A 23,379-nucleotide genomic window follows, 5' to 3' on the forward strand; every position below is an offset into this window, starting at 1 on the left:
CTCCTGCTGTTAACAGGCTCAGCCATGTTTTGTAAAGCAACACAATTCAGCACGAATAATGGAAAATAATTGGACTCGAGAAAAACAGGACTCAAGTTATAGCTGCTTACTGCGTTCAGTCACACGCTTTTTTCAAGGATGCAATTCAGCTGTTTTTTTTATATGCATTTCAAGGGCAAATATCAAAATTAAAAAAAACTTTTTACAATACAGAGTGTTCTCAAAGGCAGGCTTCAATGCCGTGTTCCCATAGCACCCGCACAGTGGGGGGATGAGGGCGATAATACTCAATACAGGGATCCTGCATGGAAGAGCCCCTAAAAATATCTCGACTGTTTCGTGACATCTGAACCAAATTTTACCAAGGTTTATCCTCCATTTGTCTCTGCACACTGTGTCACAGTTCACTGTCTTCTTGAAGAGCTACAGACAAAAAAAGGACTCATTGAATGTCTGGAGGATTATTGTAAAGTCTTTTCTACTCTTCAGTCACTGCCACTCGTCTAAGTGTGTTCCCCTCAGAACACACAGAACAGCTTGTTAAGCTCCCCAGCCTTGACACATGAGTTTCGATTTCATTAACATTAACATATTCCTGTCTGTATGTGCTTATCTACATGCTAACACGCTGTATTAAGATGCTGACCATGGTAAATATCATATCTTTGTAACGTCGTCATCATGTAAGCATGCTTACATTAGCATTTAGATCAAAGCGAAGCCTCTCAGCGCCTTTAACATGCCTGCTAATTTGTTGTGATACTACAAGGTTACTGAGATTAAAAGATTAGAACAGTTGTGCAAAAATGTTTTGCATGAGCATTTTCTAAATGAGCATCTCAGTGACCATGAGTTCATTGGAAAATTGTGTAATTCAGATGTTCACCAAGATGAATTGATTCACCACTGGATCAATGTAAAGCTGTTTTCAGACACGAACCCTTGAAAATGTCCAGAAAATTGGGTCCAGACATTTTCAGGGGGTTTGTCTGTACACAACAACAGGAGCATTTCTGTAACATTCATTGTACAACAAAGGTAGAAGGAAAAAAATCATTGCACTCAACCAATCCAATAAGAGCTGTTGCAAAGTGTTCACACACCCACATCAAATCAGAAGTAGGACATGACATCTAATCACTACTGTGGAAAGCACAGTGTTTTTGTTTACAGCATATCCACAACAGCGTCGGCCCTTCTCATCAAAACCTCTCAAATCTCATTGTCTCACATCTTTGTCCGTGTCTTCTATGGGTCTGGCATTTCTTTTTCATCCTGGAATATTTGCATTCACATCTGTTGTGGGTTAGAAATGTCATCAACCATGGCCACTCACTCTCTGAGAGTTTTCTGGAAATGTTCCTGCTGTGTTCTCACATGGGCTCACTCTTACATTCTCTGTACCTTTTACCGGAGGCCTGGCAGGAAGAATTCTGGGATATGTCTGGAGCTACTGACTGAGACATTTGTGTTCTCACAAACAGCCCCTCTGGAAAATGTCAGGAAAATGTTTGAACTTCATTGCAAGCAGCTGACGATATTTTTGCACTCATATTTCTGAATTATGCAGTAAAGAAACAAGAACGCATCAACTGATGACAGAACACGAACTGTGTATTAACAAATTACACACTATTTGACAATTGCATCAAAGACACGTAAGAAGAAATATCTTAACATGACTCTGATTTATTTCAGCTGGTAATTAAGTTGTTAAAAGACACTCACATGCAGTCTTGTGCTGAATAAAGTCAGTATAGCACCAGTACACTGTGTTAGTCAGTTCTGTAGTAGTCACTGGGGTGTGAGGAAATAAAAATGGTGCAGCTTGTCAAGAGATCCAGACCTCCTAACTTTGCCTTTTTGCTGCTCCTCCGTCCGTGTGTTTGTCACCTGTCAGAGATGCTGTCATCTGATTGTTCTTATTCTCCCGATGCCTCTCACTCAGGATAGCGATGGAAACCTACATCCGTCAGAGGCAGCTCATCATGTCTCCGCTCATGCCATCCCGAGTCATAGGAGAGAATGAGCCGCTCACTGCTGTCTTCAACAAAGTCATTGCCACGCGGGAGGTCAATCACAAAGGCCAGGGTAAAATTAAGTGCTCTCTGACAGTGTGTCCCCCTGTGATTGGGGAGGGTCACTCGAGATTGACCTTTTTGTTTTGAGGGAAATAAATGATGTGTGAGGGGTCTGTTGGGTTTATGCTTGCGGCGTCTGCCTCATTGAATTTCCTTACGTGTTTCCTGGCAGGGCTGTTTGTGACCCTGAAACTCCTCCCTGGTGATCTCGCCCAAGTCAGAAAGGACTACCCCCACTTTGTGGACCGCAGCACGGCTATCGTCAGGAAAATGGGCTTTCCAGAAATCATCCTCCCAGGTGGATCAAAGTCTGCTCTGCATGTGCCATGCTTGTGTTCTTTGTACTTGCTTGCAAAATCGCGAGAATGGCTCATAAGTTGCCAGCGCATCCACCTAATCATCTGTTGTACTTTCTCTAGGAATTGTGAGGAATGATATTTACATAACCCTGCTGCAGGGAGAGTTTGACCGAGGCAAAAAAAAGACCCCGAAAAACGTAGAGGTCATACTGACTGTGCACGACGATGAAGGCAATCCCATGGAGGTAAAACAGACCAGTGAATTCAACAAATCATTTTCTAATCAAGCTTTATGTGACTATAATAGCATCTATTCATAGCAATTCTTATAGTTTTGCTGTAAATATTGTAGTGTTTCAGCCTTGTTAGCAGCATAAACAATGGATTAAAATATCTACCGCTTTACTCCTGGATGGATTTCTACTAAATGTTGTACCAACATTCATTGTCTTCAGAGGATAAATCCAACTGACTATATTGATCCCCTGACCTTTCCTCTAGCTCTACCACAAGGTTTACATTTTTTGTTTTAAGTAAACTTCTAACAAATTCAGGATCAAATTCGTGACAGACAGATGTGCAACACCGGGTGAATTATTACAAGAATGAATTTATAACATTTCATTTTGCACCTTCATCAGATAAAAAATTATATTTGTTCGATACTTTGACTCACAATGCATCTCCCATCAACCTCAGTCGTACTTTTTATATAGAGCCCATCAGCAAATGCTAACATGCTAACTGGCACTAAACTCAATCATGTAAAACATATCTGGTAAACATCAGTATGTCAGCATTTTCATTGTACGCATGTTAGCATACTAATGTTAGCAATTAGCTCGGTACATCCTCACAGAGATGTTTGCATGGTTGTCGATCATAGACTGTATATAAAGATGGACAACATGTCAGCTCCTCAATAGTGAAGCAAAAGCATCTCGATCGACCCCCTGTAGGCTGGCTGCAGTATAGGTCTTAAATCCTGCCTCGGGACTTTGCTATAGCTTCTCTGTCCCCAGATTATTAGAGCACAGACTCTGGCTGCAACTGCATAATATGGCAGCATTCGTATTAGGGATGATTTGGCTTCATTTCTGGATAGTGGGAGGAAGTGAAGACACGTTGTCCATCTTCATATACAGTCAATTCTTATTCTTAAAGGTTATATGACTCATTTTTGGAGCATTATCTTGCACTTCTGTGACTGTGGTACTTTTTTGATTTCCAATGAAGAGCGAATTGATGTTCCTATCATGTCGTTAAATCTCTGTCCTTCAACTTCTGTAGAAAGCCATATTTCCTGGGGCCGGTTATGATGGTATCACAGAGTACAAGTCCGTCATATACTACCAGGTGAAGCAGCCTTGCTGGAATGAAACTGTGAAGGTGAGGCTCATGTCAAGGACCCACATGTGCAACTCTGCACTTCCAACACGATATCTTACGTTCTCTTAATTAGTTCTTTAAATGGATTTGCTGTGGCTCAATATAATGAAATAATCTTCTGGGGAGGATACTGGCTCAGAATGTGCTACTCATACAAATCTCCCACCAGATAACATTTATTCCACTTTATAATCCTGTATTCACACTCTCCTTCATTTCTCCCCCTCCCCTGCAAGGTGACAATTCCCATTGAAGACGTGTGCCGCTGTCACCTCAGGGTGATGTTTCGACACAGGTCTTCCCAGGACTGTGAGTGAATGTGACTTATTTGTATGGCAAGCACCCACATGTAAACCTGTCACTGTGTTAAATACAGCCAGAGTGACTGTTGGTGGATCTGCTCCTGTCTGTCATGTTTCTGTGCATCCCTCAGCTAGAGACAAATCGGAGAAGCCCTTTGGAATGGCCTTTGTGCGGCTCATGAGAGTAGATGGGACCACGCTAAAAGACGGCATACATGAACTCATCGTCTACAAGGTGCTGTTCTTTTATTTCTCATCTTGTATGAAGTGTATCTTATTGCACTTATCTATAAAATAAACAGGATATTATTTATTACTTTTATCTAATTACACAAAAAATCTGTCCTGAAAAGCTGACAGTTGGCAGAGAGATTATGCATGAATCCCCTCCACAGTCAATAAATATGACATTAGATCTCCATCGATCAATATGCTTCATGATTCATTGCCTGTTTTATGAATTTCCCAGGTTGATGTGAAAAAGGCTGAGGATGCAAAGGTCTATCTCACCCTGCCGGCGACCTGGGATGAAGTGGGGGAGAAGGAGAAGCAGACGGGGAAGCAGTTCCACCATTCAGGAGTCGTTCCTGTGACTAAAGACAGCTTCCAGATTGCATCGCTCACCTGCTCCACTAAACTCACCCAGAACGGTACAGCAGGGAACATTTCTGTTTTGCCCACATAACTCTGAGATAATTAAAAGATGTAATGTCACAGTTTTTAAGAGATGAAACTGATTCTACAGCAGCGGATTGAGGTGCACTGGCCTCATTGTTTCCTCCCCTCAGATCATCTTTTAAATTATTTAGGCTCATCTGTGTTGCAAATATTTTGCTGATGTATGGACAGTTGATTGACGTAAATCTAATCAGGAGGCTTTTAACACAGTTATCTCTAACTGATGTAGCACATGAGCTGTTGCTACTGCTTTATTTATTCTGATTGTTGATTTTTGTTGTTTTCCCAGTGGATCTTCTCGGCCTGTTAAACTGGAGGTCTAACCCCGGAGATCTGGACCAGATTCTTCAGAGAATGATGGAGGTCGAGGGAGGGGAGATAGTGAAAGTGAGTTCCCATTGTGTCACAAATACTGTTCTAAGTGCAGCTGCTTTCAGACATGCACTCAGCTCCGGAAATCTCCTGAAATTCTCTGGAGGGGCTGTATGCAAGAGCACCAATGTCTATTTGAAAGGCTCCAGACTTTCTATGGAATTTCTCTTGCCAGCACCACTATCCTAAGGGTTTTTTACCAGGGTTTTACTAGTGAGAAAGTGGGTGTGTTAATGATGTATCTCTAATGCGACAGATGCAAAAACTGAAAAAAACTAAACAAATACAAATACACGTAGAAGACACAGATGAAGATGTCAAAAGAGCTTTTGGCGATAAGGGGCAAGGCTGTAAACATGTGATCTCTGCAGATGCATTCAGTCTGAAAGTCCTCCGCCTGCAGCGCTCTGGAGATTTTGCTGTTATGAATGTGTCTGAGCGGAAAATGTCCTGCTCTGTTGTTCGTGTGTGAATGGTAAACTCCTGACAAAGGACATTTTTGCGGACATTCTCCAGAGTTCACGTGTGAAAACAGCTTAGATAACATTCTGATCAGTTTAATAAATGATGTAAAATGTCTTCTATAATGGGAGTTATGTGACTTGTTTCTGTTTCCCCACAGTTTCTCCAGGACACTCTGGATGCCCTGTTCAACATAATGATGGAGACCTCAGAGAAGGACACCTATGACACCCTGGTCTTCAATGCGTTGGTTAGTTTGTGGTGAAGCCATTGTGTGGCCAATTTTATTATGCAGTGCACAAGTGTCCATGACAGGATGGCACGACACAACCCCACGAAGGGTCACAACATTTGTCTAAAGGGTCACAGGGATAGGAAACTGAATTGTGCCACAAAAACATATGACAATATTTACAAATATTTTATTAAATTCTTTATTTAGGACAATGCACATTAATCAACATTCCTACAAATGTAAATGAAAGGCTAATTTTCATCGTCAGTCCCTTTGCCAGATGTTGATAGGCCTCCTGCAGTGACAAAAAATAGTGCGTTAATACAGTAACACACTGGGAACAATTGTTAAAAAGCAAACACCATTATAAGTATACATCCAGTCATTTACAGCTGTAACAGGTACAATCCTCGTAAATCATATCAGCCATGACTTTTGTTCTGAAAAAGCCATTTATTAACACTACATTTAAATAAATGATCATGACACATTTTTGATAAACAATTGCAATCAGCGCTAACCACAAAACTAAATGAAAACATCAGTAGCCACCTCTTTAACCACATTTGGCTTCGTACATGGTTGAACATTATTTTACTTTGTTAGCTTGCAGCACTTTTGCAGTTGTGAGGCGGCTGGCTTACAATTTTTCACTGATAGATTTCACATATGCCAGTTTCCTTTTAACTTTCTAGGGGTTGTTATTTTTTTCCTACAGTTTTTTGACTCCTCTCTTGCACTGTTGTAGCTTGTAAGCATGTGAGTGTTTTGTGTCAGTGCTGCTAACGTTAGATGACAACTGCACCTCACAAAGATATCACGTAGATTAATAATGTCCTTGTCTGAGAACAACTAATAATAATTCCTGTAGATGAATAATGTTGAATTACTATTTCTCATTTCATTGGCAATTGAGATATTTGTGGCAATGCCTATGTGATATTATTTATAAATGAAACATGCAACAGTGAAATACTATTTTGATGTTGATTACCATGGCAACAGTGGAAGATTCAAAGTACTCAAACTTGACTTCTTTGGAATAAGAATAATAATCTTTATGTGACACAGACTGTGTAAAGATTAGAATTTTAAACAGTATTACAGGCTTACATCATGCATTTCCTACATGTTAAGGTTTGACTACAAACACATGAACATGAAATACATGAATGCACGCCATAATAAGATATAATCCTAAGTATTTTAAATAAGAAACATCTGGAACCAGTAATGTAGAGTTCTGTACATGTGTCAACTTAGACCAGTTTCTCATTTTGTTTCCTTCTCTTTTTGTATAACCAGGTATTTATAATCACACTTATTGGCGACATCAAATTCCAGCACTTCAATCCAGTCTTGGAAACCTACATCAACAAGCACTTCAGTGCCACTTTGGCTTACATGTGAGTCTCCCCTCTCTTTTCCACCTTTGATGGCTTACTCCCCTTCATGCTGTTTATTTTTAGTATTCCATTTGCTCTTCTTCTCCACCCACGCCCAAATTACCAGAGGACCTTAATACTCATTTACTTTTTCAGGAAGCTAACTGGGGTGCTTAACTACTACGTGAGCCATGCCGAGGAGCCCGTCCTGACCGAGAGGCTCTACATGGCACTCAAAGCTCTAAAATACCTCTTCAGGTTTATTGTACAGTCCCGGGTCCTCTATCTCAGGTATCAAGAGACATTGTCATAAAAGAAAAAAATAATCCACTTTGCACTCTCATATTCAAAGGCTTGCTTCTTGTGATGCAAATCCTGGCCTTGATTCTCAGATTCTATGGGAACAGTGAAGATGGGGACGCTTTCCTCAACTCCATTCGCACCCTTTTCTTGTCTTTCAACACTCTCATGGACAGACCTCTTGATGAGGGAGTGAAGATAAAGGTAAACTGAATCACAGCTGAGTAGTTAGTGTTTCCAGGAACTGCTTTTGTCTCTTATTTGTTTGATTGTTGTGATGTATGTGATAAAATTTCACAAAATCGTCTTTTTTGTTTCAATCTTGAGAATAAAACTAAATTGCAGCTCAGTCAGACTCTATGAAGATGCTTTAATTTTCAGTCTCATCATCTTTCAGTGCTGCATATAAATTTCATGGACTTCATCAGTCAAGCTGTGAAAATCTGTGGCACTGTTTTATGGACAAATTATTGAAAAGTTTTACAAATTAACTGCAGAATGAGTGTGGGCTCCCCGTTGGCAGCTTCTGTAAGTCGAGGAAAAGCTTGTTTACAAGAGAATAAACAACATCCCCACGCTCCAGCCTGATGAGACCTGATTCTTTGTTTTTTCAGGGGGCAATATTAAAATACCTCCCCAGCATCATTAATGACATCCAGACTGTGTTTGATCCCGTGGAGCTCAGGTAAGTCTCCAGAGGGTTTGCACAGCAGGAAATGATAATTGCCTGCCTCAGTGCAAACGATCATATTCTTTTTAGAGTTAAGGAGTCATTCTTCTCCTTTCTTGACGCCGTAGAGTTAACCCATAATGTGTGTTGCTCATTAGTCCTCCATGACAATAATTACCAGATGTGAGATGTGAATAACATAAAAAATGTCACCGCTGCTCTTTTGGCTCCTTTCTTTCATTTCCTTAAACAGCGTTCTCCTAGCAAAGTTCATCGAGAGCATTCCAGACTCGCAGCTCGTGCGTCAGAAGCTGGGCTGCATGTGTAAAATGGTGGAGAGTGACCTTTTCAGGCAGCCAGGTAGGAGTCCTCGAGGCTCAAAAACCACATAATGACATTTCACACAAGATGAAGGGCACAATGCATTGCTCCACATTACACCTACGTACCTGTTTGTCAGGTCAGCTCCATTAACAGAAAATGTGATGTTTGATCCAACAAGCTCTGTTTTTTCTTTTTCTTCTCCACTCCTTTGCCGCAGATTGTCGAGATGTACTCCTGCCACTTGTCACTGACCAGCTGAGTGGGCAGCTGGACGACCGCTCGTGTAAACCCGACCACGAGGCCTGTGTCCAGCTGCTCAGCACAGTGTTGGACAACCTGGACCGCAAGGACGTGGTGAGGAGAACAAATTCACTTTCAGACACGCAAAGATAATAACTTTAAAGGTTCATTACACTCAAATTACAGGGGGAGAAAAATCACATTGAGAATTTGGATGCAAGTCTGAAAAATGGGTTTCATGCACAAGGTGGCAGAGATAAGCTAATGAGATTAGAAATCAGTGGGGACGTGGTAGCAAAACTGCAGGTTATTATGGAAAGGAGCCAGTTGAGGTGATTCTGGCATCTATGTAGAGGTTTTCAAGGCACGTCCAGCTGAAAGGAATTCCTGGAGCCGATCCAGAGAGCTGTCCCGTTCAAATTACACATCCCATCATGCCTGGGAGCATCACTGGGTCTCCCCTGGAGGGGTGAGAAAACTCTGGGCTGCACTGTTTAGCCCCTTCCCACAGATTTTTGTATTATTTACCCGGGTTTTCATCTGTTTTCACCACCACGATACGAGGAAGGCATTGAATCTCAAGAGGAGACCTTACTTAAACAAATTCCAATTAGAAACTTTTGTCAGTCCAAAACCCAAAGATATTTACCTTACTGTAATTAAGGTCAAGGAAAGTCCTCATTAAGTTCACTAATTAGAGGGGGCTCTGCCTTTCCCATAGAATTCATTCAATCTATGCACGCGCACGAACGTCACTCACATGCAACCAGTGATAGGTACATAGACTAAGGTTTGAAAGACAAGCTCTCGTGTGCATTGCACGCCACTTGCAGTTACGCACACAATATGAGGTCAGACTGTGTTGACAGTAACAACTTTATAATTTTACTCTGCAAATAGCACTGCACACAGCTATCCAATGCAGCAACTGAGCAAAACACGAAGATCTTATATGTTACAATGAGAAGTGTAAAAAAATGTGTTATGCCTCCGTGCCAGCGACAGCCTGTGGCCGGAGGGAATCTTTTCACCTTTGGCACAAACATTCACTTTGACTCAAAGATGAACTGATTAGAGTTTGAAGGTCAAATGATCAAGGTCACATGACCTCACGTGGTTGCGAATGCAATATGTCAGGAAAGCCCAAATGGAATTTCATCACATCCAGCACAAATATTCACTTGGACTCAAGAATGCCCTGATTCAGATTTGGTGGTCAAAGGTGACCTCACCAAGCACATGTTTTGCCTTGTGAATGCCATATCTCTGGAACGCCTTCAGTAAATCTTTTCACATTTTTTGCACCAATATTAACTTGCACTCAACGACTAACTGATTTAATTTTGGTGCAAAAGGGGAAAAGCTAAAGTCATCTGGCACAATTCACTTCACTTTGACTCATTGATGACCCAGATGTGAATTTGATGGTCAAATGCCACTGTGACCTCTCAAAACACGTTTTACCTTGTGAACACAGTATCTCAGTAAAAGACAAGGTCACGGTGGCCTCACAAAACATGATTGGGCCTCTTGAATGTGATCAGACTGCCTTGAGGGAATTTGTTCAACTTGAACTGATGAACCGATTAGATTTCAGTGGTCAAAGGTTAAGGTCATAATGACCTGATATGAATCTGGAAATAAAATTGATGGAGACGGAAACTGCACTGGTTGGCGGAGGCCTACAACTGCTGCGGTATTTCTTTTCATAATGAAACAGTCACAGGTCGCCACAGTCTAGATAATTAATGGGAAACTCTGGTGCTGGCATGATGTAGATGATGACATTTTTTAATAATCAATTATTTAAATTATATAGGTTATAGATTCATTTTTTGTAATTTGATTGTTTCCATTTCACCTGAAGAATTAGGATTATCTATAGTAAGTGGAACAGTCTTTGTAGGCAGACATGCTGCTGTATTTTTGTCAGTACTCAGAGCATCACAAAAGAAATTCCATTCACCTCCACTGTATGCACTGACCTTGGCAAATAAAGCCAGCACTAAAAATAAAGGAGTAAAATAGGGGTTTTGTAATTTGGCTGAATTGGGTCCTTTTAATAGCGACAGCACCGTATAACATATCTGTGCCAACATGTTTCAACTGTACCTGAGGCGGTCTCTGTCTTTGCAGGGTCCAACCAGAGGGCACGTTCAGCTGATAATGGAGCGGCTTCTTCGCAGGGTTAATCGCACAGTCATCAGCATGGACAGGTCCTCCCTTCTCATTGTAAGACCCAGTGTGATGTTGGAGTCGAAATAAATCCTTGACGACTGCAACCTCAGCCTTTATCTTAGCATTAATGAGCGTGAAATCACCTAAAACAATACCACCGAAGCAACAAAGAACGTGCTGGGGTGCAGTTTTTTTAAGTGATATTTTACTGTGAAAACATGAGTGATAGTGGACCTCTCTTTGGCAGGGTCACTATCTCGCCTGCATGACGGCCATCCTGAAGCAAATGGATGACATGCATTACGCCCACTACATCAGCACCTTCAAGACGAGACAGGATATCATAGTAAGTGTCCCTGTTGCTCCCCTGTTGCCTACAGCTCCCGCTGAAAGATCCCATCAATAACAGGCATTAAACCACCCATGTCACTTACTGCTCCTTAAGAGAATATTGATTACAGATATTTCACTCAGTGGATTGGGGTGACATGATGAGGATGTCTGTAAGGCCTCCATTAAGGAACATTGTGTGTGCCTGACATGTCGCAGCACTGCTGTGGATTTGCTTATGCCTCTTATACACCAAAATGAACAGGTTTTTTAAATGTAGGTAAACCTGTTCAAAAAGGTGATTAACTTCTTTCCCATTGCCAGCAGAGATGCTTGCCTTTCTGTTTTTTCCCCCCAGTGCACCATGTTCAACATCACCAATGCACCAAAAACTGAGGGGCTCTCTCTCCTCGCTGTCAAATTAGCAGGTTCACCCGGTTGTTTCCATCACTGCCGATCGGAGCCGGAGCCGATAAAAACCTGTGTCATTTCAGGGTCATTTGACTCTGGAGTAAATGCTGATTGTATCCGTTCCCATTGCAGACAGAAGCCAGATGTTAGTGAGTTTTTAGACCAGTGGAAAAGAGGCTTTAGTTTGGTTCAATTACTTATCTTTCAGATATTATTGTAGTTCTTTGAAGCGAGAGTGCACACTTGCAGTAAAGCTTCCTCTCTGCCCTCAGGACTTTCTCATGGAGACATTCATCATGTTTAAAGACCTCATGGGAAACGTCTTCCCGGCTGACTGGATGATCATGAACCTGGTGCAGATGCAGGTCTTCCTCAGGGCCATCGACCAGTACTCGGACGTCCTCAACATGTACTTCTTGGACCAGGCACATTTCGAACTACAGGTGCGTCGCCTCTCCTCCCTTCTCTCTCCTTCGTCTTAGTAGAGGTCACATTTTTTATTCAACACAAAATCAAAAGCCAATATTATGAGACGGTAATTATGTCATTAATATTTGAAAACCCTGCTTCCCCCTCGCAGCTTTGGAATAACTACTTTTATTTGACTGTGGCATTCCTCACCCACAAGACACTGCAGCTGGAATCCTTCTCTCAGGAGAAGCGGAATAAGATACTGAACAAGTGAGTCGACTCCCAGCTCATCAAAAAGACTATTTTAATGTCAGAAACTGTAATGTACAGCTTTTTAATTTCATTTTACCACAGATATGGAGACATGAGGAAGACTTTTGGGTTTAAAATAAGAGACATGTGGTACAATCTCGGTGAGTGTTTTTGCACCATCTGATAAAACTACTATCATCACAGAGTTAGTGGGATTGTTTATTCGGTACATGCCAAGTGGAAAAACAGGACAATATTTTTTTTATTGTCCAGTTTCACAGTGTATTGTTGTTTTGTTTACTATATTATTAGATTTGGCCTCTGTGTGTTGAATGACGCAGATGCAGCTTATTGCCTTCTCAAATCATGCTATGCTATTTTGGTGTGATAATGTTCTGTTGTCCCTCAGGCCCCCACAAAATGAAGTTCATCCCAGCCATGGTCGGGCCCATCCTTGCGGTCACACTGGTGCCTCAGCCTGAACTGAGGAAAGCTACCATCCCCATCTTCTTTGATATGATGCAGTGTGAGCACAACTTCAACCCCGGACGGACATTTGAGACGGTAAAAAGCTCTGAAATTCCACACTTCTCCTGGATAAATAGGACCTTTGTTTGACCTGATGCTGTGTTTGTGTTTTTCTTTAAATCACCTTCTTGTCTTTGCAGTTTGAGAATGAACTGATAACAAAGCTGGATCAGGAGGTGGAAGGAGGTCAAGGGGATGAGCAGTACAAAGTCCTGCTGGAGAAAACGTAAGACTCAGGAGCAGATCAACAAGAAAAAAATATTAATTTTATTCTGAGACTTGTTCAAGTAATGCAGCACACCGATAAAACACCCTTCAATACTGTGTAAACGGAAATTCACATAGGATTGCTTATGAAACACAAAGCAGGTTTTCTGATTGTGTTTTTTAAGAAAGTCCACAAGGAGCCAGAAGGACAAGATGGTCTACTGGAATTGTAAACAACCTCTAATCAATAGAAAACTCTTGAGGACAGAATGTTTTGGTCCCAGACAACTGCAAAAACAGGTTTTAGTTTTCTGGTCAGATTCAAAGGGAGGCTTTAGGGAACTGATAAACTAGACATAGCCCATTACAGCTGAGGAGTAGTCTGTGAAGGACATTTGTTTATATGTGCAGGTTACTGGAGCACTGCAGACGCCACAGATACCTCTCACAGTCAGGGGAGGAGCTGGCTCTGCTGCTCAGCAGCCTGCTGGAGAATCTCCTGGCGTACCGCACCATCACACATGATGAAAGTCCAGAGCACCGAATGAGTTGCACTGTCAATGTGCTGGTATGCTCCGTGTTTATGTTCATGGTTTGTACATGTACATTAAGCAGTTTTCAGAAATAAGCTATTATTTTTGTTTCCTGCAGAACTTCTACAAAGAGAAAAAGAGGGAGGACATTTACATCCGGTGAGTTAGACAGAGACACAGAGTTTGTGGTCTCAGGGCCAAACCTTATCTGACTGATGTACTCATGTGACCAGGTACTTGTACAAGCTGAGAGATCTGCACCTGGACTGTGAGAACTACACAGAGGCATCCTACACTCTGCTACTACACGCCGAAATACTGGAGGTCTCTAACACATCACAGTATTTTTTTTTAGTTTGAGTTGTTTCACCTGTGCTAGTATCACCATGTTTCTAAATGTTCAGTGAGTGATACATTCTAAGTTAATTGATTTGCCTCCTCAGTGGTCTGACAAACCCTGTGCAACTCACCTCATCCCTCGAGATGGGGACCGTGTGTGGACCCAGCAGGAGCTGAAAGAGAGGCTCTTCCAGGAGATCATTTGTTACTTTGACAAGGGCAAGGTGAGTGGCCACTGCCTTGTCTGTGAGCTGCTGTTGAAAAAACACATACAGATATTTATTTTGGATGCAGATAATTATCAATGTTTTCTGAATCAAAATGTATTATTTTTAGGTGAGTGATCTTTATCCAGTTACTTTACAGTAACCATGAAACATTTGCACTGTCTCTGTACATTTCAGTTTTTAAGTATTTCATGTCTTTGATTTTCAAATTAGTTCTTTGATATTTTGAGATATATAATTTACCCAAATTTGTATCTGTTTGTTTGTTTGTTTGTTTCATCTATATCAGGATATGTTTCCTGTCTTTAATCTAGACAGTTTGCAGAAAACGTCTGTGTACATGGTTTATGTATCTGATGTGTATACAATATGGTGATAAAGTGGCCAATCATCCTTGGTGAGAGTATGTGCTCTGAGTGCCATTCTAGTGGTGTTAGTGTTAAGGATTCTTCTCTGGCCGCAGCATCCATATCAACAGTTTCCCCTCTAAGCTGTGAGCACAGAGGACAACCATAAGAGCCAAGTGCCACAGTTCAACTTGTGCCCCTGTGTGTTTGTGTTCATATTTTATGTCCCCCTTTTAACTGAGCCTTGTACATGTCTTGTCAGATGTGGGAGAAGGCCATTGAGCTGGGCAAGCAGCTGGCCAAGATGCACGAGAGCCACATGTTTGACTTCATGGAGCTCAGCCAGCTTCTGGTAAGAGGATGCACGCGCTGCAATTCAGCCCCGCAAACAAAAGACTGTCACTCCTAAAACATTAAAACGACTCGGAACAAGGCAGCTGTATGAAATGACATGAAAAGAACTTCAATGGAGGTGTTTTTTATTGTCGGTGCCTTGTTAGCACTATAGAAATTAGTCAGATGATTAATAGTGGAGGAGAATTTTGTACAATTGGTTGAAGGAACAACTGAAAGAAGGGGACAATAAATAAATGGGTTTGCCTCATTTTCTATTATTTCTATATATATATATATATATATATTCTCTGCTGATTCTGTGGAGTTAGAATGTATTATGTATTTAAGTAATTTGCTATGATTGTGCTCCAATAATCTTTTCCCAACATTTGACAAAATGAAATGGCAGTCATCATATATTTTGCTATTTCAATTAATTAATTTGAACATGTTTGTTCATAATTAATAAACATTTTTGTAATTAGTAAAATACTAATTACAACTGAGTGTATATGTTCACTAAAGCAGCTCATCTTCTCTGTTCCCTGTCACAGAAACAACAAGCCCAGTTCTATGAGAACATAATGCATGCGATGCGGCCACAGCCAGAGTACTTTGCTGTAGGTTATTATGGCCTCGGATTCCCTTCCTTCCTCCGGGTAAGAAAGTGATTACCTGCCGTATTTCAATAAATAGAGACTTAGACAAACCTCCATATGCCTGTGCTTATGCAGTGAGCTGGCTTTTTGAAGCATTTCTCTGGACAATTTGCAATAATGCAGATAAAGGTTATTGGCTTTTTGATGACACAAGAGAATGTCAGACTTAACGCAGGCCTGTCAGGTTGCACTGACCTACCTCTCATATATCAGGGAAAATAAGCTGAAATGTTTCCGCTGCAGAACAAGATGTTCATCTACCGAGGCAAAGAGTACGAGTGGCTTGAAGACTTCAGCTTGAAGCTGCTCTCTCAGTTCCCAATCGCAGTCCGGATGACCAGCACAGCGCCCCCTGGAGACAACATCAGCAACTCCTCTGGACAGCGTATCCTTAATTAATTAGCCGCACATAAAATGTTTAATATTTAATATTCCATATTTTAAGCCATGTTAGCAATATGGCTCCAGGGATGGCAGTGAGGTTTGCTAATTAGCATCCTAATATGCTTTATTAAGATGATGAGCATGAAAAACAGTACACCTGCTTAACATTAGTATTTAAGTTTTGTCTGTGTGATATTAGTATTTAGCTCAAAGCATCGCTGTGCCCACTTTTAGCCTCACAAAGCTGCTAACATGGCTCTGGGCTCTGTCTGTACATCCACACTATTACTGCTCTTATCCTTAGTTGAAATTCACAGATATCCAGTGCTTTACTGTCAAGCCTGTTCTCACTGTGCCGCAGCAGTTTAAAGACAAGGGGGTTCCAGAGCAGATATTAAAGTGCGTAACAGAACACTTAAAGGCTAATTTATTTTCTCGTGAATGCACCCTGGGATTTATAGTTCTGTGGTCGAACCACTAACTCATTGCTCTTCTTCCCTGTTCCCTCGCAGCTATTACAGAACCAATGAAGTGGACAAGTTCCAGTATTCCAGGCCCTTCAGGAAAGGTGAAAAGGACCCAGACAATGAATTTGCGGTGAGCACTTTTTAAGTTCACTTTTAAACACGAGGCTCATACGTGTAAATCTAAAAAAAGAGCATAAACCCCCCTGTGTTTGCAAATACCTCACTCTGAAGATTAATAAAGATATTAAAATGTCAGCCTTTATTGTTTTATTGATATTCTGCCCCACAGACCATGTGGATTGAGAGATCAACTTACATAACTGCCTATCGCTTCCCAGGGATTCTCAAATGGTTTGAAGTCAAATCTGTCTCAGTGGTAAGAAGCAGACTCGATGCTCACACTCTGTTTTCATGGTAAACATTCCTCTAACTCACATCATTCTTTATGTGACTCTCCTGATGGGCAGGAGGAGATCAGTCCTCTGAAGAACGCCATAGAAACAATGGAGATGGCCAATGAAAAGCTGAGTAACCTGGTGCAGCAGCAAGCCTGCGATCGCTCACTGTCCATCAACCCACTGTCCATGATGCTCAGCGGCATCGTTGACCCAGCAGTCATGGGCGGCTTCTCCAACTATGAGAAGGTCTGATTTATGTCTGTAATGTGAATATTTGTTTGTCTGTTATTTAATCAGGTCGTCTCATTGGGATTAAGGCCTTCTAGTATCCTCTGAGCTAACGAATGTGAAAAAGACTATTTTAAATGCATCATTCAGAATCATAGACAAACTAGAATTACACTCAGTAGAGCACATACCTCCACCAAGGCCCTTGGATTCAATCAAGCTGCACCAAATTGCACACACTTATAAACATGGGTTCTCTAAGTGTAAGAACAATTTCTGTAAGATAAATGAAATATTTCATGGGAAATCAGTGACAATGTCCAAAAAGAAGCCCTATCTCACGATGTTAAAGCAAGTGGACAATAATTCCGTTATCCCCTGATCTGGATTCGCGCCAACATTTTATCAATTCCTCCTTGACCCATACCACATCCTTCCACCAAGTTTCGTGGTAATCTGTCTCGTAGTTTTTGCCTAATCCCGCTAAATTACAAATATATGTAGATGAAACTAGAATGGCCCTCAGTAAAGAGCACACCTCGAGCCCAACTGTCTCCTTAGGAAAACACATTTAAATTCACTAGATCTGTATTTTCATGTTGATCGTGACCAAATTGCACACTTGCTAACATCAGTCCCTCTCAGTCTCAGTCCCAGTCTCTGAGAAATTAACGAAATCCCAATTGTAAAGAAAGTGAATAAAAATAGCCTGGATCCGCTCCCTGATCCGGATCTGTACCACAGGTAAATGGCTTCTCCCCTGACCCATACTACATCCTTCGTCAGTCCAGTAGTTGTTTGTGTACTCCTGCTAACAGACAAACAAATAAATAAACACAGATGAAATATAACCCCCTTGTCACAACCATCAGCCACAAAAATGATGTCACTGTGCCTCTGCTTACAGACTGCACTATATTAGCTTTAATGGTGTAGCTGTTTGCGAAATCCGGTTTTGGCTGTGTGCACAGTTGGTTTAAATTATTAATGTGGAAAACCATAAACTGCTATTAAAGAACACAGCTAAATCATGCAACTGCAAAGATAATATAAATGTTTGATCTCCTCTTCATGACTTGTACCTGGCTTCAGGCCTGTTACAGAGTTGTATTCAGTAGGGAACCACTGTGGCCTCTTTGTCATGCTGTGTAAACCTGTTCATTGTTGTTTGTGGCGATATTTGTTTTAAGCCTGTGTTTTCGAAACCTATTCATCCTGTTTTTCTATCCTCTTGTAGGCGTTCTTTACAGACACCTACATGCAAGAGCATCCAGAGGAACACGAGAGTATTGAGATCCTTAAACAGCTCATCGCTCTGCAGGTAAATCCCTCCACCATCGCAGCCCTTGACCTCGAAGCAGAAGGCGGTTTATGACACTTAAGTGCCCTCTCTCTCTCTCCCCCCCCCCTCCAGATCCCTCTGTTGGCAGATGGGATTCGCATCCATGGGGAGAAGACAGCGGAGCAGCTGAAGCCCTTACACAACCGAATGGTTACCTGCTTCCAAGACCTTCGGGAGAAAGTGGAGAAGCATTATGGTGTCATAACCTTGGTGTGTTGCCAACTCCAAACTCAATTTAATGTAAAAAGGGTGCCAACTTAAGATATTGGCCCTGTTGCCTTCCGATCAAATGCTTCTCATTCAAAGCGGAGTGTACATTATATTAGCCCACGACCATAAATCTTCCCTTAGCATGCCTGGTGTGACCTGTGTTTTTGCCTGTCATTGTGCTTCTCCCCTGCCAAGATTCTCTGATGATGCTTAATCCCATTTGTGTGTCCCAGCCCTGTTCGCTCGCTGAAAAGAAGAAGAGCCGTGTGGGCTCAGTGGTGATGCCCTACATCCTGTCCTCCACCCTGCGCCGCATGTCCACTGTTTCGACCCTCTCCTCCGCCTCCTCAGGCCTCTCCAGCGGCTCCGCATCCTCAGACGGACCCTCCTGCAATTCCTCCCAAGAGTCAGTCCCTGCATCAGTGCATCCTCTCCCTGCTCCTTTAGTCTACCTCGCTCCCTGTCTGCTTTTCATATTGTCTGCCTGTGTTGCCCTCACTATAAGAGACGACTTACATCTAACACTGAAGCATTGTTTGTCTTTCTGATTCTCTTATGTCTGATTATTCACAAGCAGTTCCTTGTTGTCCCGTCCCAGCGATCGCAGGGCCTCCATCCTGTCCCGCTCTGAGGAGGACAACAGGATTGGTCGAAAGAACAGGAAGGAGTGGAGTGTGAGCAAATCCCAGGTCTTACTGGAGAGGCAGTCCGACACTGATGAGGTACAACCTTATGTGCAGGAGCAATTTTTTTTAATAAAAACACTATTGTCATCTGAAATATACCGAGCTTTCACTCCGATGATTGTATACGTTTCTGTGATTCAGTTGTGAATGGGGGAATAGCATGGATGCTGACATCTTTGTTTTCCTACTTTTATTCCAGACGCCTCCAGAGAAGCAGCAGAGGCCCAAGAGTTTACAGTTTGGAGACAAACGTCTTCCACTCTCGCTGTTCCAGGGGGTTTCGTCCAAGCTCAGCATCTCTATCCCTCTCAGCCAGCCTGCCTCTCCACACACACCGCACACACCACGCAGCTCCAGTACGTACTCTTGTGACCAACATACACACTGCATCACTCTCAAGAATTATACCTCACATACAGAAAAGGAGGGATATCATGCCTGCTAACGTTGTGTAATCACATTCTGGTCTACACACACACACACACACACACACACACACACACACACACACACACACACACACACACACACACACACACACACACATGCGCATATTCACAGATGCATGCTGTTTGAAAAGCTTTTGTTTCCTCACTCCCCTGTGTTAGGTTTTTCGTCACTTCTCGACAATGATGCCAATACCATCGACACCCCAGGGACCCCCCCACCCATGCCTCCGAAGAAACACCCACACGAGATTGACAACCTAAGGTTCTCTTCAGAGGTACATCTGCTGGCAGAAAATAGCACCCCCACGCTATTGCATATTTAATGGCGGGTAAATGTTAAAATATTCTGTTTTTTATTCTTTATTTGAAGTCCTAACTTAAACTCCTTTTCCCCCACAGTTTACTCCTCCGCTGCCAGTGAAAATTGAGAGCAAGCCACCGCCACCTCCTCCGAAGACGCGGAAGTCGATGTTCCCGGCGTATGACCACACCCCGCAGTAAGGCGACACCTACGTCTCAGAGTACGAAAGTGTCACTAATTCTATGATTTGGCAGTGGTGAAAGTGCACTGAGGAAATGCCACAGCAGTGTACAGATGCTGGAACATCTACGTGGGATGTGCGCAGGATTCTCAGCAGAAAATCTTTCTGATGCAAGTCGGTTATAATTCCAAGCAGTGCTTTGTTGTCGAGTTTTAGCAGTTTTGTATTCTAAGCCGCGAGGAAAGATATGTACGGGCAAAAAAAAAACAATGATGTCGGGTGCACGAGGTCACTCCAGCCTTGGATTCAGTTTGCATTTTAAGAGATAATGAAACATTGATTAGATGTTTTTATTCTGGAAGAAAGTTGCCATGGTACTGTTACCACTCGCAGGGAAAAGGAACGACCAATGTTGCCATGTATTGTTTAGTTTTTATGTGTTGGAGTGACACTGGATGACTTATTTCCCCCCCCTCTCTGTTCACTGGCATTCCATATTTGAACAGGATAAAGCTGCGGTAGACACATGTTAAACTTGATCAAGAGCAGGGAATACAATGCACAGAATGTAACTGATATTTTGTTTTTTTTTGTGTTTGATGATGACGTTGAGTCACATTATGATCAAGCAGAATTTTTCTAAAATGCGATGTTTCAAAAACACTGGATGGCATTATTGAATGTGGTACGAACTGTGTTTTGATGTTTATGATCAACTGAATACTGTAACTGATGCTTCTCCACTGCGTCACATTGATATTGATGTTGATGTTCAGTGGAAGTTCATTTCTCCTTAAAGGAATAGTTCGCCATTTTGGGGAAATATCTTTATTTCCATTCCTGTCAAGAGTTAGATAGATACCACTCTCATATGTGTATGATAAATGCAGAGCTGGAGCTAGCAACAGGTCAGCTTAGCTTAGCTTAGACTGGAAATGGAGGGAAACTGTAATAAAAAAATAAAACTGAAATAGATCAGAACATAACCACCCAACCCCCCCACTCTAAATCCACAACCTGATGTTTTTACTTTTATTTTGATCAAATTAAACAATTATAAAAAGGTGTAATTAATCAGCGCCAGTAGATGATTTTTCTTATGTATGATAAAGAGTTCTGGTCTTTATGCTAAGCTAAGTTTACAGGCTGTCACATCCAGCTATGTATTTTATATACAGACATTAAATAGGTATAGGTATCGATCTACTCATGTAACTCTCGGTAAGGAAGGGAAATGTCGAACTGGTCCTTTAATCAATGGTAACCGCTGTAAAAGTGCCTTTGAAGTTCACTGTAGTTTTATATTTCAGGAGTTCCTCCATTTTCTTTTTTATCAGTTCATTATTGAAACTTAAATTATTGCTATTCATTGAATTTTAATGTCTCCATTATTTTTGCACACATAGTGTGGACACAGATGGTTTATTTGTATCCAGAGTAATTTAGGTCTAATTTCAGCAAATGGCTCTAATGTGCACTGCTGAAATCTTTTAAAATTTGTATATGTCTTCACAGTGCCAAATCTATGCATGTTCTTAAAATGATCACATTGAATTCACAATTAAGCTGTCAATATTATAGGTTTATTTTTAGATTTTTTTAAATTGCTATTCAAGGGATTAACTGTTTTTGTACAGTTTTCCGAACAAGAGATTTAAGAAACATTAGACATAAAATGCCTCAAGAGATATATAGTGATCTTTTTTTATGATTCCTTTTATGAACAAACTGTTGTTGACTGAACAAAAATAAAGACGTGTTGAAAGACCTGTGTCTCCTGTGATTTGGTGTCATCGATTATTTTAGAAAGGCGTCTCTTAAGTACAATCCTGTCACAAGGAGTAAATAGACAACGCTGTGTTCCCTCACTGGAAACAGCCAGTCCTTTTGATGCTGTTGATGGCTCAAAAAAATGACACTTTCAAGATCCAAACATCCAACAAGCTGCCATGAAAACTGCTGATTTATGTATTTCAAATACAATTAGGTGCAGGAAAATGATGCCTCAAGCTCTGATGCACGAGCTAAAGACGCATTATCTGGGGAAGCTGTCCAGAAGGAGGAGTTTACGAGATGTTTACAGGAGTTGTTTGATGGGTGCTGCTCTTGCTAATCTGGATTGTTAATTGCCTGTTCCTTCCTGTCAGAGTGTGAGCGACGGGATATTGCTCTTCGCACACGTCTCAGGAGCAATGACTGTTAAACGTGATGTTCACCCGTGCAGCGAGAGCAGCGTTGCTTCAGCTGGATGCTTGGGAACATCTCCATGGAAACAATCTCCATACTGTGGATATGTTTACAACTTCATGCTGTAAAGAATCTGGGGCCATCAATCACTACAGCTTCCTTCTTTTAATTTTATTTCTCACGTCGCTCCAGCTTCCCTTTAACCGATAATAAGCTGGCGACACTTTTACTGTACATGTCCACTGTGTATTGTTATAGGTCACACACTTTGCATCACCTTCAAACAGCCCTTATGGAAAGCAGTTCTATTTCCTGCAGATTGTTGCAAACTCTCATATACCTAAGTGCAGTTTTTATATACCTGTGTTACCCCACTAAAATCCAGAGGGAAATACTGTACTTTCTACACCACTACGTTTATATCTGACAGCTACTCTCCAGATTAAGCTTTCACATAAAAACATGAAATACAGTACGATGCACTGAGATGAAACCAGCGCATCCAAACCTTTTTGGCTCCCGAACCCTCGTGAAAAAGAAGCGCTTGGTCCTGATTGCCTCACAGACGTCTTTGAGTTGTTACCTGTTCTGTCAAAGAGGTATTTACTCCGGGCTGTTTTTAAGCTCAAGTGGGTAAAATTATCCAAAGTCCGCTGAGAAAAAGGAAAGCAATAAATACATTTCAATAAATACAACTGAAAAAATACAAATTCATGTGTAACATCACAGCCACTCAGATTTATCTGGTGAGCAGAGGTGTATAAAAATGGATGTAAAGGTCTGGACAGTGAAGCCAATGTGCAGGTGCCTGAAACAAAAATAAGTCTGTTTCTGCAGAAGTCTATGAGGAGACAGCCTCACTTCTCACTTCAATTATAACCGCACTATATTTTCCTAATAAGTAGTTTTAAGTATGATGCTTATTTTGTGAATTATGGTCCCACTAAATTTAAAATAGATGATAAAGCCCAATATGCATATAGGGCATGGATCCTGTGTGATTGACAGCTAGAGGTTGCAGGTGGTGGTTGCAGTCAGGCTCCACACCCCC

The 23,379-nt window shown here is 41.5% G+C and overlaps 1 protein-coding gene across 2 annotated transcripts in view; it reads left to right on the forward strand.

The window, feature by feature from the left end:
* Nucleotides 1–21,909, forward strand: part of dock5 (dedicator of cytokinesis 5) — a 34,452-nt gene extending 12,543 nt beyond the window's left edge. The window contains exons 12-52 of one of the 2 annotated variants that reach the window (XM_034596071.1): nucleotides 1,949–2,091; nucleotides 2,254–2,379; nucleotides 2,501–2,625; nucleotides 3,671–3,769; nucleotides 4,006–4,078; nucleotides 4,203–4,306; nucleotides 4,541–4,721; nucleotides 5,039–5,136; nucleotides 5,744–5,833; nucleotides 7,124–7,224; nucleotides 7,360–7,494; nucleotides 7,596–7,707; nucleotides 8,118–8,188; nucleotides 8,427–8,533; nucleotides 8,715–8,748; nucleotides 8,806–8,851; nucleotides 10,874–10,969; nucleotides 11,163–11,261; nucleotides 11,929–12,099; nucleotides 12,237–12,337; nucleotides 12,422–12,480; nucleotides 12,729–12,883; nucleotides 12,988–13,073; nucleotides 13,466–13,622; nucleotides 13,706–13,746; nucleotides 13,821–13,911; nucleotides 14,031–14,150; nucleotides 14,763–14,852; nucleotides 15,391–15,495; nucleotides 15,739–15,880; nucleotides 16,197–16,278; nucleotides 16,392–16,476; nucleotides 16,636–16,722; nucleotides 16,814–16,990; nucleotides 18,210–18,293; nucleotides 18,387–18,524; nucleotides 18,758–18,930; nucleotides 19,123–19,246; nucleotides 19,410–19,566; nucleotides 19,819–19,934; nucleotides 20,059–21,909. In XM_034596071.1, coding sequence (XP_034451962.1) covers nucleotides 1,949–2,091; nucleotides 2,254–2,379; nucleotides 2,501–2,625; nucleotides 3,671–3,769; nucleotides 4,006–4,078; nucleotides 4,203–4,306; nucleotides 4,541–4,721; nucleotides 5,039–5,136; nucleotides 5,744–5,833; nucleotides 7,124–7,224; nucleotides 7,360–7,494; nucleotides 7,596–7,707; nucleotides 8,118–8,188; nucleotides 8,427–8,533; nucleotides 8,715–8,748; nucleotides 8,806–8,851; nucleotides 10,874–10,969; nucleotides 11,163–11,261; nucleotides 11,929–12,099; nucleotides 12,237–12,337; nucleotides 12,422–12,480; nucleotides 12,729–12,883; nucleotides 12,988–13,073; nucleotides 13,466–13,622; nucleotides 13,706–13,746; nucleotides 13,821–13,911; nucleotides 14,031–14,150; nucleotides 14,763–14,852; nucleotides 15,391–15,495; nucleotides 15,739–15,880; nucleotides 16,197–16,278; nucleotides 16,392–16,476; nucleotides 16,636–16,722; nucleotides 16,814–16,990; nucleotides 18,210–18,293; nucleotides 18,387–18,524; nucleotides 18,758–18,930; nucleotides 19,123–19,246; nucleotides 19,410–19,566; nucleotides 19,819–19,934; nucleotides 20,059–20,160 — 4,483 coding nt within the window. In that variant the 3' untranslated portion in view covers nucleotides 20,161–21,909. Of the gene's footprint in view, nucleotides 1–1,948; nucleotides 2,092–2,253; nucleotides 2,380–2,500; nucleotides 2,626–3,670; nucleotides 3,770–4,005; nucleotides 4,079–4,202; nucleotides 4,307–4,540; nucleotides 4,722–5,038; nucleotides 5,137–5,743; nucleotides 5,834–7,123; nucleotides 7,225–7,359; nucleotides 7,495–7,595; nucleotides 7,708–8,117; nucleotides 8,189–8,426; nucleotides 8,534–8,714; nucleotides 8,852–10,873; nucleotides 10,970–11,162; nucleotides 11,262–11,928; nucleotides 12,100–12,236; nucleotides 12,338–12,421; nucleotides 12,481–12,728; nucleotides 12,884–12,987; nucleotides 13,074–13,465; nucleotides 13,623–13,705; nucleotides 13,747–13,820; nucleotides 13,912–14,030; nucleotides 14,151–14,762; nucleotides 14,853–15,390; nucleotides 15,496–15,738; nucleotides 15,881–16,196; nucleotides 16,279–16,391; nucleotides 16,477–16,635; nucleotides 16,723–16,813; nucleotides 16,991–18,209; nucleotides 18,294–18,386; nucleotides 18,525–18,757; nucleotides 18,931–19,122; nucleotides 19,247–19,409; nucleotides 19,567–19,818; nucleotides 19,935–20,058 lie in introns of both variants that reach the window. The other variant, XM_034596070.1, reaches the window with a different exon arrangement.
* The last annotated feature ends 1,470 nt before the right edge of the window (nucleotides 21,910–23,379 follow it).

Source organism: Hippoglossus hippoglossus, chromosome 9 (genome assembly GCF_009819705.1).
Source record: "Hippoglossus hippoglossus isolate fHipHip1 chromosome 9, fHipHip1.pri, whole genome shotgun sequence".
Lineage (NCBI taxonomy): Eukaryota > Metazoa > Chordata > Actinopteri > Pleuronectiformes > Pleuronectidae > Hippoglossus > Hippoglossus hippoglossus.